The sequence below is a fragment of the Mus caroli genome, chromosome 13 (genome assembly GCF_900094665.2).
Source record: "Mus caroli chromosome 13, CAROLI_EIJ_v1.1, whole genome shotgun sequence".
Lineage (NCBI taxonomy): Eukaryota > Metazoa > Chordata > Mammalia > Rodentia > Muridae > Mus > Mus caroli.
Genome location: NC_034582.1, coordinates 50866206 through 50882470, shown reverse-complemented (window position 1 = coordinate 50882470; position 16265 = coordinate 50866206). Strand labels below are relative to the sequence as shown.

The 16265-nt window shown below is 55.4% G+C and overlaps 1 protein-coding gene across 4 annotated transcripts; it reads left to right on the top strand.

The window, feature by feature from the left end:
* Positions 1–1601: 1601 nt before the first annotated feature.
* Dbn1 (drebrin 1) lies at positions 1602–15841 on the top strand. 4 transcript variants are annotated; one of them, XM_029468603.1, is made up of 15 exons: positions 1602–1811; positions 6181–6236; positions 6825–6937; positions 7146–7220; positions 7336–7482; positions 7618–7695; positions 7923–8074; positions 8159–8222; positions 11727–11786; positions 11883–12012; positions 12787–12924; positions 13244–13414; positions 14015–14694; positions 15003–15105; positions 15268–15841. In XM_029468603.1, the coding sequence occupies exons 1-15, from the start codon at positions 1726–1728 to the stop codon at positions 15336–15338; spliced, it is 2124 nt and encodes a 707-aa protein (XP_029324463.1). In that variant the 5' UTR covers positions 1602–1725; the 3' UTR covers positions 15339–15841. The 4 variants fall into 4 exon arrangements, with proteins under 4 accessions (XP_029324463.1, XP_029324462.1, XP_021035733.1 ...); XM_029468602.1 differs by having other exon boundaries at positions 15000–15105; XM_021180074.2 differs by lacking the exon at positions 12787–12924.
* Positions 15842–16265: the final 424 nt, after the last annotated feature.

Genomic DNA, 16265 nt, shown 5'->3' with positions numbered 1-16265 from the left:
TTTTGTTTTTTGAGACAGGGGTTCTCTGTGTAGTCCTGGCTGTCCTGGAACTCACTCTGTAGACCAGGCTGGCCTCGAACTCAGAAATTCGCCTGCCTCTGCCTCTCAAGTGCTGGGGTTAAAGGTGTGCGCCACCACTGCCCGGCTTGCAGCTTTGTTCTCACCTTGGCTTCCCGCCCCTTTCCTTCCCCATCTGATGTCATCTTTATTCCCCTCTGCCCTAACCATTGCGTTCCAGCTGCATATGGGATCAGGGCCCAGGACTGACCACTCACCAGGACTCACCATAGGTTGGTGGAGAAACTCCCAAGGATGGGGTACATGGGTACCCAGAGCTCCTGAAGCAGGGGCCTTGTGAAGTGCAGAGGTTTTAAGGCCACCCCTCACCCGTGTCCCATTCCAAGGCATTGCAGTGAATATCAGTATTGGCTTCTTGTTGGAGATGATTGACCAAGTCAGAGCAGGGGTTCGCTGAAAACAGCCACCTCCTCTTCACAGATCAGCCCCAGGGGAAACTTGCTGAGGCACTGTTGCCTACCTGCCTGCCTGCCTGCCTGCCTGCCTGCCTGCCTGCCTGCCTGCCTGCCTGCCTGCCTGGGAAATGGGTTGGGATGCCCAGTGGGTATGGAAAGGTTAACCAGAGCTGTGGAGGGCTTCAGGGTTCTCCATTCCACAGGAAACAGTGCCTGGAAGCTCTGTGCAGCCATGTTCCCATAGAGACGTCTCTGAAGCCCAGTCCCTTCTGTACTCAGAGCTTTGGGAAATAAAAGGTGCCAGGAAGTTCTCCCTGGAATGGCTTTGGAGGAGCCCTGCCTTGGGGACCCGACGATTTGGGGTTCCTTAGGAGGGATGGTACTTGGAAAAGAAGGCATCGTTTTTTTGGATACTCATCTGGGAGGAAGAAAATGACTGAAATAAAGGTGATGAGGGAGGTGGGGTGTGAACGGCTTGAGACAAGGTATGGCTAAGGAGAGGGGTCTGAGTGGAATTCAGACAGGCTGGCATAGCAAGAGGGTATGGTGACTAGGTGGGATGTGTGCAGAGGTAAGCATGGGCCTGTAGCTGAGATGGAAGTAATGGTGGTAGACTAGGGAGGGTCCTTTCAGAGGAAATGGACTACAGGCAACCTAGGCCTGGTCTGATGAGGAACTGAATACGGGCAGGGACAGGGTAAGGACCATAGGGGTTTAAGGTAGGATGGAACGGACCCAGGAATGATGTGAGCCTGGGCTGGAGTTAAATGGATCAAGGGTGTTGGGCTGGGTCAATTATTCTGGGGAGATGGAGAGGGATGAATCTGGGCCTGGAATCTTGGTGGGTTTATGCCTAGGGAAGAGGGGTGTGCTGCCAAGTTGGGGACGAGGACAGGACAGGTGCATGGGACTGGCCCTGGGAGCAGAGCGGAAGCTCAGTGTCCGGTGCTGGCCAGCAGGGCGAGGGGCGTGTGTGGGATGCCCTGGGGCAAACTGGGAAGGGGGAGCGGGCCTCCCCCTGGGCCGGGCCGGGGCGGCGCTAGGACCGAGCGAGCCGAGGGAGTGAGCCGGGCGGAGCCAGCGCCCCCCGCCCCCCGCCGGCCGGCTCCCCTCCCCCGGCCGCTGGCTCGCTCGCTCTCAGCGCTGCAGAGGCTCTGAGGCGGCGGCGGCGACTCCCTCATCCCCTCCCTCCGGTGTCGGTCGGTCCGCCTGTGCGTGCGTCTGTCCGTTCGGCCTCGGTCCGGCCCGCAGCATGGCCGGCGTCAGCTTCAGCGGCCACCGCCTGGAGCTGCTGGCGGCGTACGAGGAGGTGATCCGGGAGGAGAGCGCAGCCGACTGGTGAGCCCCCCGCCCCCGCCCCCGCCCCCGGCCCCTTTGTCCCCAGGCCGCCGCGCGCCTTTGTTTCCCCGAGGCTCTGCCACCGGGAAGGGAGGGGGAGACCCCGAAATGGTGCAACGGCTCCGGAGAGCCGGGGAGGGGCTGCCTTTGTGCGAGCCGGGGGAGGGGCCGCTCGGGCCAGGCTGGGCGCGCGGGCCGGGGCGCCCTGAGGCCGCCCTAAGGCTCACTGGGGGCGCGGGAGCCGGACGCCAGCCACGCGGGTGTGGAGCCCAGACGTGGGGCCTGGGGTCCTACGGCCCTGCCGGAGCCCATCCCCCTTCTCACCCTGCCTCCCTCCACGGGCCCGGGGGACAGGTGTGCACGGGCCAGCCAAGGGCACCTTCGCCACCTTCGAGCGGGCGAGGACCGGGTGGGGACGGGGCGGGGACCCAGCTAGCGGAGCTGGAGCAGCCTGCCCGGCCACAGCACAAAGGAAAGCTAGGGCGGGGGAGGAGCGCCGAGGGCTGGGGGCCAGCGTGCCCCGCCCACCGGGGGGCTTCTCGGGGTTGTCTTCGCCCCACATCTAGGTTAGGGTGTGATACAAGGAGGTTGACTGCCACATGGCAACCACGAAGTGACTTCTTTATCCCTTACGGATCGCAGAGGAAGAGGCAGGGCTGAGCCCTTCTCTCCCCTGCTGAAGGAGCAGATCGCTAGGACAAGGCAGCTAGGCAGGAAGAGACTCAGGAGATGGACGGAGCAGCTTGGCTAGGGGGCCAGCTGGGAGGAAGTGTGGAGGGAGCCTCCACAGAGGGATGCCAGATGAGTAGATCTCTGGGACCCTAGCCCCTCTACTCAGCAGCAGGGGGCTATCAACCTCCGACTGGGGCAGAGTGAGTGAGTGGCTTTTCTCCCCCTCCCCAGCTGTTACCTTCCCTGAGCTGGAGGAGGGTGTGAGCCACCTGCCTTGGTCTGAAGTCTCAGGGTGTCAGGAAAACCAAGGGGGCTCCGATGCCCCGGTAAGAGCACAGCCCCCAAGTGTTCTCAAAAAAAAAAAATGTATTTGGATCTTTTCCTCTCCTTAAGGCTGGAAGTAGGCTCTCGTTGAGAAAACCGAGGCCGAGTTGGGGCTGATCTGAGGGAACCTCCAGTTGGGCTGGCCTCACTCTCACTCTGGGAGGGCAGCCGGGTAGGGGGGCTGGAAGATGGAACAAAATAACCAGGCGTCCAGGCCATGGCACTGCAGCACTGGCCGGTAGCCAGGCCCAGAGGGATGGACTCAGGAGACAAGTTCTTGTGTCTTGCAGGTCAGTTATAGGAGAGGCCAGCACAGGGCAAGCAGGGCAGTTTCCATCTTATTGTCCCAGCCCTGCCCCTTGGGGGGCTGAGATCATGAGAGGCAATCTGGACAAGTGGCCTGGTGGAGGAGCCTGTTTGGGGATCTGGCCCTGCCTGAGGAGAAACACTGGCCAGTCTATGGGGTGTAGACAACACCTTCTATCTCTTAACCCTTCGAAAGCTGGACACTGGCAACCCAGTGCTGGGGCTACCAATGACTTCTGCCCCGCATCCTGCTCAGAACAGGCCTGGGCCTCCATCACCAGCAGCATCCATGTAGCCAAAGGGAAGGAGATATTCATCCCTGGTCTGCACGCCAGCCTGGGTTGTGTGTGGGACATGTGCAGATGCACAGATGCACCCTCGGTTACATGTGTGCTTACTTCCAAGGGCCTTAACAGCATGTTGTAAAAGGGTGGTGAGGGTCCCATCTTGCAGAAGACGGCGTGGTTCTTCTCAGCTCTTATCCCACAACCAGGAGCTGGCTCAGATCTCAAGGCTCAGGACAGACCCACATTTAGCAGTCCAGCAGGAGGGGTGTCTGGGTTCAAACATTGGGGCATGAGTATTTGATGTCTTCCCTGTACCTTGACTTTGTGTGTGTGTGTATAGTGGAGCTTGGGGCTGCTGGCCCCTAGGAGGAGAGGGTCTCTTAAATGCACTCCGTCCTTGTGCTGTAAGCAGGTCACAGGGGAAGTCAGATTGTGTGGTGGGAAAGGCCAGCACCACCCTGGTTATGATATGATTCATTGTGTGAGAAGTTCCTGCTCTTCTCAAGTGCTCTGAGGAAGAGGGGGATGGGCAGAGTCCATCTGGGGTCTCCTGGGCCTTTCCAGTTCCAGCTCCTTGAGAGCATGCCAGTCTTGAACCTTCCACTACTAGTATCCCTGCTGAAGCCAGACTCTCGCCTGGCCCTAGTCCGGTGTCTCTGGCTTAGGTGGTGGATAAGTGTTTTTGTCAACATTACAAATCCCTGTGGTGCTATTTTGTATCGAGGCAGCAGTGTGTGTTAGCACAGAGTCCCTGCCTTCCCAAGACTGACAGGACAGCCTGTGGCAGTGACTATCTCTAGGGCTTGCTGCATGTGAGGTGTGCACATCTACAGTTCTCTTCTACTTTGCCCTGAGTGTTTCTGAGCTCCTACCTGCCTGTCTCAGAGTACCTGTGTTATGTTAGAGAAACACTGTCCAGTAGGGTCTGGGGCTAGTGCAGATAGATGTCTTTCCCAGTTCCTGCTGAGTGCTATAGCACTCTGGGGCGCGAAGCTCAGCCCGAGGCTGGCCCCTGGAGCTGGTCGCGGCATCCCGAGTGGTCTTCATGTACAGAAAAACGCAATGTAACTCTTGGGTAGAAAGTGTTCTTCAGAACTGAATCTGGGAGCCAGCATGGCCCAAGTGTGGGTGTGAATATACAGTCATTTTGGAGAGGTGGGCTAGGCAGAGCTGAGACGGTTTGAATGAGACACAGTCTCTGCTGAGGAAGGATTGTGGCCCTAGCAGGGAAGAGGGGCGGTTTGGAGGTGGGTGGGCATAGAGAAATGGTAAAAGGGGCTTCAGAGTCTTGAGATGAGCAGCTTGCCCCAGAGAGATTGTCATGGCCAGAGCAGTGTCTTGGAAGGAGCCAGGATTCCTGGTGCTGGCTCAGTGTTTCATCCGTGACTACAGAGGGAGACACCCTATTTCTTTGAGGGCTCTTTGTTCCTGGCCATGGGGGTTAGGGCAGCCTGACAGGTGGTGGGGCAGCTGTGCGGGGAAAGCAGCTGTCGGGTCGGCTGGGGCAGCAGTTGCACCAAGGGCTCAGAGACATGCAGCCCACCTGTGTCTCTTTGTGGAGCAAAGCAGGGAGGGATGCAGGAAGGGGAGGGGCTGCAGGGATCTATTTGGTCGCCTTAACAGGGGTCAACAACCCCTGGGGCATGGGGTTAACCCTCCCTCGTTCCTTCCTCTCCTCCTCCTCCTCCTTCTCCTTTTTTGCTCCTTTTCTTTTCTTCCCTCCTCCTCCATTTTTTATTTTTTCCACTTCCCTCCTGTCTCTTGTCTGTTCTCTTCCCCCTCTTCTTTTCTTCCTCCTCCCTGCTCCCCCCTTTCCTCCATCTCTGCTTTTTTTCTTTTCTTGCACACCCCATCCTCCTGACTTAGATGGGAAATAGGAGATGAGCAAGGTTCTGAGCCCTTCTGAATCTCAGGGACCAAGAGTCTCTTCTCCATGTGTCTCCAGCTTGGTGCCTGCATCAGGATGGGTTGAGGGGTGTCTACATTACCTTCCATGAAATGGATTCGTTAGTATGCCTGCCAAGAATAAATACAGAGCAGAAAAGGCTAGAGAGGAAGGAAGTCATTGGTTTAGCTTTCTGGTCGGCTTCAGTCTATATGATAGTCCTAGGAGGCTTCAGGGAGGGCAGAGGCTGCCTCGGGGCTAGAAGACCAGATCTTAGGGTCAGAGTCGGGGGTAGTGATCACAGCAACCTCATCCCCATCTCAGAGAGGGGGAGATTGAGTCTGAGGATGTCCCCGGGGTTCTTTGTGTTCGAGGAGAATGCAGTTCTGGTGGGCTGGTTTCTGTGCCAATTGCTGGGTTGCCATGGTTACCAGGGGATGCCCAGCATCAAGCACCAGATTCTTCTCCCTCCCAAAAGGGGGAGGGGCAGCGGGTACCAAGGCACGCACCAGGTAGATTCCTGGCTCTGGCCAATGAGGGATGAGAATCATGGTCGCCAGGGAACGGTAACCAAGGAACCGTTGCCTTGGAGTCTCCATCGCACACCCGCTCCACTGAGTTGTGGGCTGCCAGGGCTAGGGCCGGACGCTGAGCTGACTAGGCAGTGATTTCTCCACCACCGTTCCCTGATTGCCATCTGACCCAGGTCTCCTGGCTCAGCGGAACGATGCCTAGCCTTACTGTCATGACCAACCGACAACCACAGCTTTCACCCTCCTGGTCCTGTTCTGCCCTGCCTGTCCCCTCTGGTATCACTCTCCCTCCCTAGTGCCTTCCCCACCCAAAATTGGCTGCCTAGGCCCTGACAGTTCTGAGCCATCCTCCCTCTCCTCAGGGCTCTGTACACATACGAGGATGGCTCAGATGACCTCAAGCTTGCAGCGTCAGGAGGTAAGAATTCCAGCCGTTCCCTCTCTTCCCACCACCCACTCTGCTTGTTTTGTTCCCCTCTCGCTTTCCTGCCTCCATCCAGCAGACCCACGCTTGTCCACGGTTGTCCTTCCTCTTGGTCATCCCCACATTCCTCAGAGTGTAGAGGGAGGGACTCCTGCTTCCTGTTTGACTTCTGGGAAGGCACAGTGAGGAAAAGCAACTTGCCCGACATCATACGGCTAGGGAAGGGGCCTAGTAGGGTGGTCCAGCTCAGGGCTATTCTTGGAGCTGTGAGATTTCCTTAAGCAAAGCTTCCTGTACCTCGCTGGGCACTAGCACCTGGAAAGACACGAGAGGTGTGATCCCCGAGAAATGGAGATGTGTTAACAGACCTCTTTTGTCCCATCTCAAGTCAGGCCCAGGAGGATTCAGAGGCAAAGCTACAATCCTGCCAACCCCTTCGTCTCATTACACAGAGGTCTGGGCCTCTAGCTCTGAGGAATAGAAATCCCCTGTGTGTGTGTGTGTGGGGGGGGGAGTTCTAGGCCCTTGCAGGGTGAAGGGTATAGGAGATGGGGAGTCCCAACACCTCCCTGGTTTCCCCAGAAGGGGGCTTGCAGGAGCTTTCCGGCCACTTCGAGAACCAGAAAGTGATGTATGGTTTCTGCAGCGTCAAGGACTCCCAAGCTGCCCTGCCAAAATATGTGCTCATCAACTGGGTATGTGGCTGTGGGATGGGGCTGGGAGCTGAAGGCCCCGGAGCAGCCACATTCCACCCATAGCCACTGCTGGGGGAAAAAGCCTACACTAGTTCTTGGGAAGATAGCCTGGGCCCATAGGCTGCTTCGCCTTCAGGCTGTTGGGCCAGTGGGCTGTTGCCCACTCCTCCCGTCCTGAGCCCCTCCCCCTTCACTGGGCGAATTGCAGGTTGGTGAGGATGTGCCTGATGCCCGAAAATGTGCTTGCGCCAGTCATGTGGCCAAGGTGGCTGAATTCTTCCAGGTATGTTGGGACTGGGTCTGAAGTGGGTACGGTTGGTCACCTAGGGCCAGGTTTGTATGCTGGGGTTGGTGATGGGAATTTGGATGCCACCTAAACACTGCTTTTTGTATGGAAGGGTGTTGACGTCATTGTGAATGCCAGCAGTGTGGAAGACATCGATGCTGGTGCCATTGGGCAGCGGCTCTCCAATGGACTGGCACGGCTCTCCAGCCCAGTATTGCACCGCCTGCGCCTTCGGGAGGATGAAAATGCTGAACCGGTGGTCAGTGTATTCCCGGGACAGGCTGGTCTCATGTCACCTGTGTGACCTGGTCCCCAGTCGGGCCTCCTCAGGCCCTCTTAGCCCTCATTTTGCACATGTGAGTACGGGCTCATGCCCAGGCACTTGATTCTGCAGGGTACCACCTACCAGAAGACAGATGCAGCAGTGGAGATGAAGCGGATTAACCGTGAGCAGTTTTGGGAGCAGGCCAAGGTGGGCAATGCTGTCCCTAAGCCTTCAGGCCCAGGTGTCCCTACCTGAGCCTGCGGGGTAGCTCTGACCTCTCTTGGCTGAAAGAGCAAACCCTTTTGGTCTCCTGCACACAGGGCTCATCCCCCTAATTCCCAGAAGGCCACCTCCCCAGTCTGGGTGGGAGTAGAATTGGAAGGGCCGAGGCTGGCCTGGGCTCAGGGCTTGTCCTTCCTGGGTGTGGGGTGCAGAAGGAGGAAGAGCTGCGGAAGGAGGAGGAACGGAAGAAGGCTCTGGACGCCAGGCTCAGGTTTGAACAGGAACGGATGGAGCAGGAGCGGCAGGAGCAGGAAGAACGTGAGCGGCGCTACCGGGAGCGGGAGCAGCAGATTGAGGAGCACAGGTGAGCTCGGGCCCGAGGTGGAGGGCCACCCCACCCCCAACCCCCAGCCCACCCTGAAGGGGCTTCCTGCACTTCTCCTTCCAGAAGGAAACAGCAGAGTCTGGAAGCTGAAGAAGCCAAGAGGAGGTTAAAGGAGCAGTCTATCTTTGTAAGTTCTTTTCCAGGGTTCTTGTGCCTGGCCAGGAATGTGAGGCTGGTCTGTGTGTTCTGCCCTCTGAGAGCATGCGTGGGCATCCCTATCATGAGTGTGTCAGGTCCAACACCTATCTTGTGGGTTCCTGGTGTTTGTGTGAAAAAACAAACAAACAAACAAATAACAGCAACAGCAACAATAAAACATTTCTTTTCGACGTTTTTCTCCAAATTGGAAAAGAAAATCCACCTTGACTCAGACCCTCGCTGACCTGGCTCCTCCACTGTTTCCTCCTTGAGACCTGAGGTCCTTGGGGTGTATTAGTCTTGGGCTCTGCATTTGGGGCTGGGGGGCTTGAGAATTAGGTAGGCTTCATAATGAAAGGACTCAGAGCTCCTGCATGAATGTAGGCCAGTGTTGTTAGGGACTGCACACATAGACAGGCTCTGGGGCAGCCTCCTCCTCCACTGTTGCTGTCCCAATCTATATTGTGCACAGCCATTCACAGCAGGATCTTTTGAAAAAGCCAAGTTTTGTAGGAATTTCCAAGGTGTGCATGCACACAGAGTAGTAGATTAGTGTAGTGACTTCTGAATTCGCCCTTCATCTTTGTCAGTTACCAGCATCTTAAGCAATGGCTGCAGAGGTTTTGCTCTTCTTAAAGAGTTAATCCACTGCTTCAAAGTATCTCATGGGAAAGTAACGATGCAGCAACATTGTAGCCAGCTGTGCTCCTTTGATTTTAGGTCCTCCAAGAAAAGTCCCACCTGGAGCTGAAATTTAGCACTTTAAAATGATCCCCCACCACCACCCCAAAATGGGTTTCTCTGTAGCCCTGGAACTTGCTCTATAGACCAGGCTGTCCTCGAACTCATAAGGATCAGCCTGACACTGCATCCCAAGTGCTGGGTGCCACACTGTCCAGCTAAAATGATTTAAATTAGGAATTTGTAGGCGCTGTATGCTCTCTCTCCTGTCAGTAAGTTTACTTGTTTAGGTTTCCTTCTTTCAGGTATATGAGTGTTCTGCCTGCCAGTATGCTTGTGCACTGTGTGTCTGCAGTGCCTGCAGAATTCAGAAGATATTGGCTCTCCTAGAACTGGAGTTACATATGGTTGTGAGCCAGCATGTGGGTGCTGGGAACCAAACCTGGGTCCTCTACAAGAGCAGCAAGGACTCCTAACCACTGAGCTGTCTCTCCAGCCCCTTAGTTCCCTTCTGGCCTTGAGTTCTCATGTGTCAGAACACTTAGGCACAACAATGCTTTGACCCTTGAGTCTTCCTCTCCCTCCTACCTACAGCTCTAACTTGTTTCTGTGATGTTGACATTATTCACAGTTAACACCTCTCTGATAAGCATAATATCTTCCTTTTATGGTGTGTGTGTGTGTGTGTGTGTGTGTGTGTGTGTGTGTGAATTTGTGGTATGGATAGTGCATTTACCCATCATGCACTTGTAAAGGCCAGAGGTTCGCTTCTGGTGTCTCCCTCTGTAACTACGCACTTTATCTTTTGAGACAGGCTCTCTCTTTGAACCTGCTTACTGTTCTGGCTCTGCTGTTCAGCTAGTGAGCCCCAGGGGTCTCTGCCTCTGCTCCTCAAGTGCTGGTGGTGTAGGTTTATGTTCTCTGCCCAGCTTAGTATGTGTCTTGCTGACGATCCAAACTTGAGAAGTCCATGCTTTACCCACCGAGACATCTCTCCAGCCTATATCTGCCCCTTTCTTTGATGGCAGAAAAATAAGTTCTAGGTTATATGCTCAAAGGCCAAATTCTGAGCCAGGAGTGGTGGCACAAGCCTATAATCCCAACACCAAGAAGGCAGAGGCAGACAGATCACTGTGACCTCGAGGCCAGCGTGCGTGGTCTAGGCTGTGAGTTCCAGACCACCCAGCTATATAAAGTAGGAAATATAAGAAAAAGGTTCTGTTCTTCACCTAGCTCTTGCCCCTTCTGCCCAACAGAAGATGCCAACTAAGAGACTTCTGATATAGAGAGTTCCATTGAGCAAACACATACCAACCCCATGCTGGCTGTTCACATAGACTTGGGGCTTCATCCGGTGTTGCTCACTGAGGGTGAGGGAAGTGACCCCAGAAACAGGAAACACAATGCTGTGCAGTCTGTGGTATCTGCTGGGAACTCCCTGAAGGGACCCAGAAAAGGAAATGACCTAAATGAACCAGGGACTTCTTGCTCTGGACTTAAGTGGCCAAGCAGAGGCCTTAAAACTGGAGAGACTGGAAGAGGTGTGACGTGAGCTGGCCTCCGATGCCAAAGGATGGGGTTGGGAAACGGGATGACGACTCTAGGCTGTGACTGGAGCATGTAGAGGACATTATGTCCACATCTAGCAAAGGATGTGGGCGAGTTGGAGCCAGGATAGATGGTGGGGTTGGGGACGCGAAGAAGACTAGATCAGACTGAGGAAGGGGAATGGAGCCAAGCAAGGGGCCTGCCCACCTACAGTCCTGAGTTTCAGTCTTAAAACATAAGCCAAGAAATGGCCAAATGGAAATTAGGGGGTGGGGGACTGCAGTGAACTGTGCTGTCGCCACTGTGTAGGGAAACTAGGGGCCTGAGTGTGCAGCTCAGAGGCAGAGCGCTGTCCAGCAAGCCTCCACCCCAACTCCCAGGGTGGGACAGAGTCACACAGCCAGAGAGAGAGAGGAGAGACAGAGAGAATACAAACTAGATATTCTAAGGGGCTGTGAGAGATTCTGTCTCAAAAAAATAAAAGCCAGGGGAGGTGGTAAAACCGAAAGTTCAAGGCCAGCTTATCAGTTTAATGAGACCCTGTCTCAAAATAAAACTATAAAGGGCGTAGTCACTGCTAAAGCATTTGCTTGGCTTCTTTGAGGACCTGGGTACCATGCCTCGGATGACAAAATAAGAAACCAGATTCTATTTTCAGTTCAACATGAAACTGAACTTCTTAGTGATAGCAGCTTAATTTATGTGGGTTTAAAACCTTGCTATTTGGGGCCTGAAGAGAGGGCTCAGCAGCAGTGAAGAGCACCGGTTTCTCTTCCAGAGGATCTGGGTTCAATCCCCAGCGCCCACATGTCCGGAGCCATCTGTGTCTCCAATTCTAGGGATACAACGCCCTCTTTTGGCCTCTGAGGGCACTGCATGCACCTGGTGAGCAGACGTACAGGCAGGCAGAACATCCACCCACATAAAAATAATGTGGTTTTTTGTTTTTTGTTTTTTAATGGCTTTGAAATATGGCATCAGAGCAATACCCAGTCCATGGGCCATATTTAGCCCATGCTTGGTGTGGCTTAAGCTAGCTAAGGGACCAGGAGTATTCTGAGTGGTCCCGGATACCTGGCTAGATGGGACGTAGATGAGTCAGGGGCTCAAGGCCTGGCTGGCCTGTCTGGGGATGAGGTGGCTGCAGACATTGAAAGAGAAGAGGAGGCTGTGGACCTGAGTTCTGAGAGGAACAAAGCGCCACCTTTGAGATCCTGCGGGGTTGGAAAGAGCCACTCAGGACATTGTCCCTTTGGTTTTCCAGGGTGACCAGCGGGATGAAGAGGAAGAGTCCCAGATGAAGAAGTCGGAGTCAGAGGTGGAGGTGAGAGCGGGGGGAGTGGCAAGTGAGACGGATGGGCGGGGCTGGCTCAGACTGCTAGCCCCGCCCAGCTCTCTAACTCTTCCCTTGTGCCCTCAGGAGGCAGCTGCCATCATTGCCCAGCGGCCTGATAACCCACGGGAGTTCTTCAGACAGCAGGAACGAGTGGCATCGGCCTCTGGCGGCAGCTGTGATGCGCCTGCGCCTGCACCTTTCAACCACCGACCAGGTAGTCCTTGGCCCCCTCCTTGCCCCATCCATACTCCTCAGACTATGGCCCTAATTCCCTCTGGGACTTCTTCTTGGAAAAGAAGCCTTGCCCAAGGAAGGACTCCTTGGAGAAGGCAAGACCCCCTTCAGTGTGCTTTCACCCCCAGCTTTCCAGGTGGTGGCACCCCCGGAGGGGCTGGGTTGGGGGGCACTGTCAATGTCCAGCATTGGCTGAGTATGGCTGGTACTGAAGGCCGGTTGGGCAGATTTGGTGAAGCTTCAGACACACTGCTGGTGTTGGGAGCTTCCCTGCAGGGTTGGACTAGGTCTGGCCCGAAGGCTTTGGATGCATGGAGGGTGGGATCTTGCTCTGACCTTCAGTGTGAGCATCCTGGAGCAGTGGTTCTCTGGGCTCGCTTGTTTGGCTTCTCCTTGTGTAGCTTCTGCCTCCCCTTTGAAGCACCCTTTCATTTCTTGTCTGCCGGTGTGAGCATTTGCATCTTCTGTGTGCTTGGTCTTGTTGCCGGGGTTCCAGGAGCATGGCAGACTAGACTCATTCGTGCTGCTACACAGAGGCTGGCTGTAGTGTGTCCATGTGTGTATCTGGTGCTGGTTGGCGGGAGGCATCAGATGGCTTGAGGCTGTAGCCCAGCTTGGCTGAATGTGCACCTGGCTGAAGGTGGCTTGTACATCTAGGGCTGGCCCTGGGGGTGGGTGAGGCCTTGGGGCAGGGGTGGGGGAGACTGACCCTCTCTTGTCCTCTGTCTCTTTCTCTGTCTGTCTCTCTCGGCAGGTCGTCCGTACTGCCCTTTCATAAAGGCATCGGACAGTGGGCCTTCCTCCTCCTCCTCTTCCTCCTCTTCCCCTCCACGGACTCCCTTTCCCTATATCACCTGCCACCGCACCCCAAACCTCTCTTCCTCCCTCCCATGTAGGTAGCAGCCCCAGGCCTCGGCAGGGTGGGGTAAGGAGGGCCCCGCTTCCCAGCAGCCCCCTCGCCCTTTCTCCCCCAGCCTGACTGCCGACTGCTGGTGTTTGTCCCCAGAGCAGGTACTACCTGCCTCTTGTCCCTGGCCCTGTAGGGCACTGGCCCCCAGCGGCCTGGTTCACAGGGTCTGGAGCAGCAATCTGGCCCCTGGGGGGCCTGGGGAGCTCACAGCCCCCACCCACACTCGAGACACAAGGTGGATAGTCCTGATTCCACCTGGCTCCCACTTCCTCACTCACTAGCCTGGGCATTTGCTCCGCAGGCAGCCACCTGGACAGCCACCGGAGGATGGCACCCACTCCTATTCCCACCCGGAGCCCATCTGATTCCAGCACAGCCTCTACTCCCATCGCTGAGCAGATCGAGAGGGCCCTGGATGAGGTCACATCCTCGCAGCCTCCACCTCCACCTCCACCACCTCCACCAGCTCAAGGTAAGAGAAGGGCCCCACCGGTACCTATCCTTCCATCAGTCTCTGGGTGGGGAACCCCAGGTTGCCACAGTAATAGGACTTGGATCACTCCTCACCAACACTACACTGCTAAGGAAGTGGCTGTAGCAGAGGAGCGCCCTGGTGTTGCTCTTAGACAACGCCTTCTCTATCCTCAGTGGCTCATCACTGAGGAGTGTGGCCTTCCTCCTGGGGGTTTAAAAAAATGTTGGTGAGGGCTGGAGAGATGGCTCCGAGGTTAAGAGCACTGGTTGCTCTCCCTGAGGTCCTGAGTTCAATTCCCACCATCCACATGGTGGCTCACAACCACCTATTATGAGATCTGGCACTCTCTTCTGACCTGGAGGTGTACACACAGGCAGGATGCTGTATACATAATAAAAATTAATCTTTCAAAACATAAAAATGAAAAGAGTGGGTGAAAGGATAGGGAGGTACAGCTGTAGTAGAAGGCATCTCAAATTTACCCAGAAGTCTCAAACTCGTCGCTCTTCAGTGGGTGGGCATGGTACACTGGCCCAGGGCATCTGTCCTTCCCCAAGGGGGCTGACTGTATTGTGTCCTTCATGTGTGCTGCCACAGAGGCCCAGGAGACTACCCCAAGCCTGGATGAAGATCTCAGCAAGGAGGCCAAAGTAGCAGCAGCTCCTGAGGTCTGGGCTGGCTGTGCAGCGGAGCCCCCTCAGGCACAGGAACCTCCCCTGTTGCAAAGCAGCCCCCTGGAGGACTCGATGTGCACAGAATCTCCAGAGCAGGCTGTCCTGGCTGCCCCTGCGGAGCCTGCTGCCTCTGTCACCTCAGTAGCTGACGTTCATGCAGCTGACACCATCGAGACCACCACTGCCACTACTGACACCACTATTGCCAACAACGTCACCCCTGCCGCTGCCAGCCTCATTGATCTATGGCCTGGCAATGGGGAAGAGGCCTCAACACCTCAGGCTGAACCCAGGGTGCCCACACCACCCTCAGGTGCTGAGGCCTCCCTGGCAGAGGTGCCCCTGCTGAATGAGGCCGCTCAGGAGCCGCTGCCACCGGTAGGCGAAGGCTGTGCCAACCTTCTTAATTTTGATGAGCTGCCAGAACCTCCAGCCACCTTCTGTGACCCAGAGGAGGAAGTAGAAGGAGAAACGCTGGCTGCCTCCCAGGTCCTAACTATGCCCTCAGCTCTAGAGGAGGTAGATCAGGTGCTGGAGCAGGAGCTGGAGCCAGAACCTCACCTGCTGACCAATGGAGAGACCACTCAAAAGGAGGGGACCCAGGTGGGACAGGGGGAGCCTGGTGGGAGGGACAGTAGTCAGTGCGGAGGGGGAGGGCCGATTGCTTGTAAATCCATATTGAGAAGCAGCTCTATGCCACGCCCCTTTCCATCTTTGCCATTCAGTTCTCTGGCAGGCATCTGTGTTTCCCCAGCAACCAAGGATTCCAAGAGTGGTTGCTGAGGAAACAGGCTCAGGCGGGATAGATCAGCTGTTGTCCTGTCAGTTGGGTCCTGGTGACCTAAGCTTTTATTAAACTAACTAACTAAATAAATAAATAAACAAACAAACAAAAAAATAAACCCCAGCAGGCCAGCGAAGGATACTTCAGTCAGTCACAGGAGGAAGAGTTCGCCCAATCAGAAGAGCCATGTGCAAAGGTTCCGCCTCCTGTATTTTACAACAAGCCTCCAGGTAGTATTCCCGGATGAATGATGGGAATTCAGGAATTCTGGGATGGGACTGGAGGGCTAGGGGTGTCACTAGAGTCGGTTGGCACAGCTCTTAGAGGTTGGGGGGCGGATGGCACCACTGATGGATCTACCCAGCCTTCTCTCTTCTCCCAATATGTCCTAGAAATCGACATCACCTGCTGGGATGCAGACCCAGTTCCTGAAGAGGAAGAGGGCTTCGAGGGTGGTGATTAGTAGCGGTGACTGCCCCCTGGCTGCCCTCGCCAAGGCTGCCCACCTGCAGTGGCCTCTGGCCAGCCGGCTTGCAGTGCCAGCATTAGCAGCAGCCCCGCCTGGCTCCCACTCTGGATTCCGGCACTGGCCGGGGACCTGTCTGCTTCCTTACCCACAGGGCCTGACTTTTACAGCTTTTCTCTTTTTTTTAAAAGTTGATAGACTTGTACAATTGACTGGTTTTCCTCCCGTTGGTAGTTGAAACAATGTTGCAGATTCCACCCCCTTCCTGCCCAGACCAGATTGTAGCTTAGTCCTTTCTGCTCAGCTGACCAGGGTGGAAGCCTCACCTTGTTTGGGACCTGGTGGGGGTCGGGGGTTCTGGTGGGAAAATGTTCCCCCCATCACTTTTCCTAGTTTTATGTTTCTTGGAAAAAAAAAATCACTTTGTATTCTCTATCCAGGGCTTCAGATATTTTGCACGAAATTTAAAACATGGCAATAAATGGCTCGTGGGCTCTGGCTCCCTGGGACCCCTCCCCTTCTCTTTACCCTCGCTGCTTGGTCAGAAGGAATTATCAGACCCACCTGGGGCCCCTTGGCTTCCCGCCCTCTCCTGCCGGGCAGGTCCCAGGCTGGAGGTCCTAGGCATGACTCAAGTCAGGGCTTATTTAAGATGGGACCCAGTGGTTTGGGTGGCCCCTCCCCAATTCCTTCCTCTCTGCTTGGGTTCTTTTTCACATTAACTTTTTTTTTCTAAGCACAAACTTATGTAATGGGTCGTGCTCATGTCTGTTAATAAAGAAATCCAGATCCCTTCAGGCCTGCTGCTCTGGGCCTCCAGGGGTTGATCTGGCGTGGGCGCCGGCCCTCACGACCCGCTTTCCAACTCCTGTCACCTGCGAGGCTACAGGGGGCGCACAAAAACAGGTTAGGAGACGGAACATT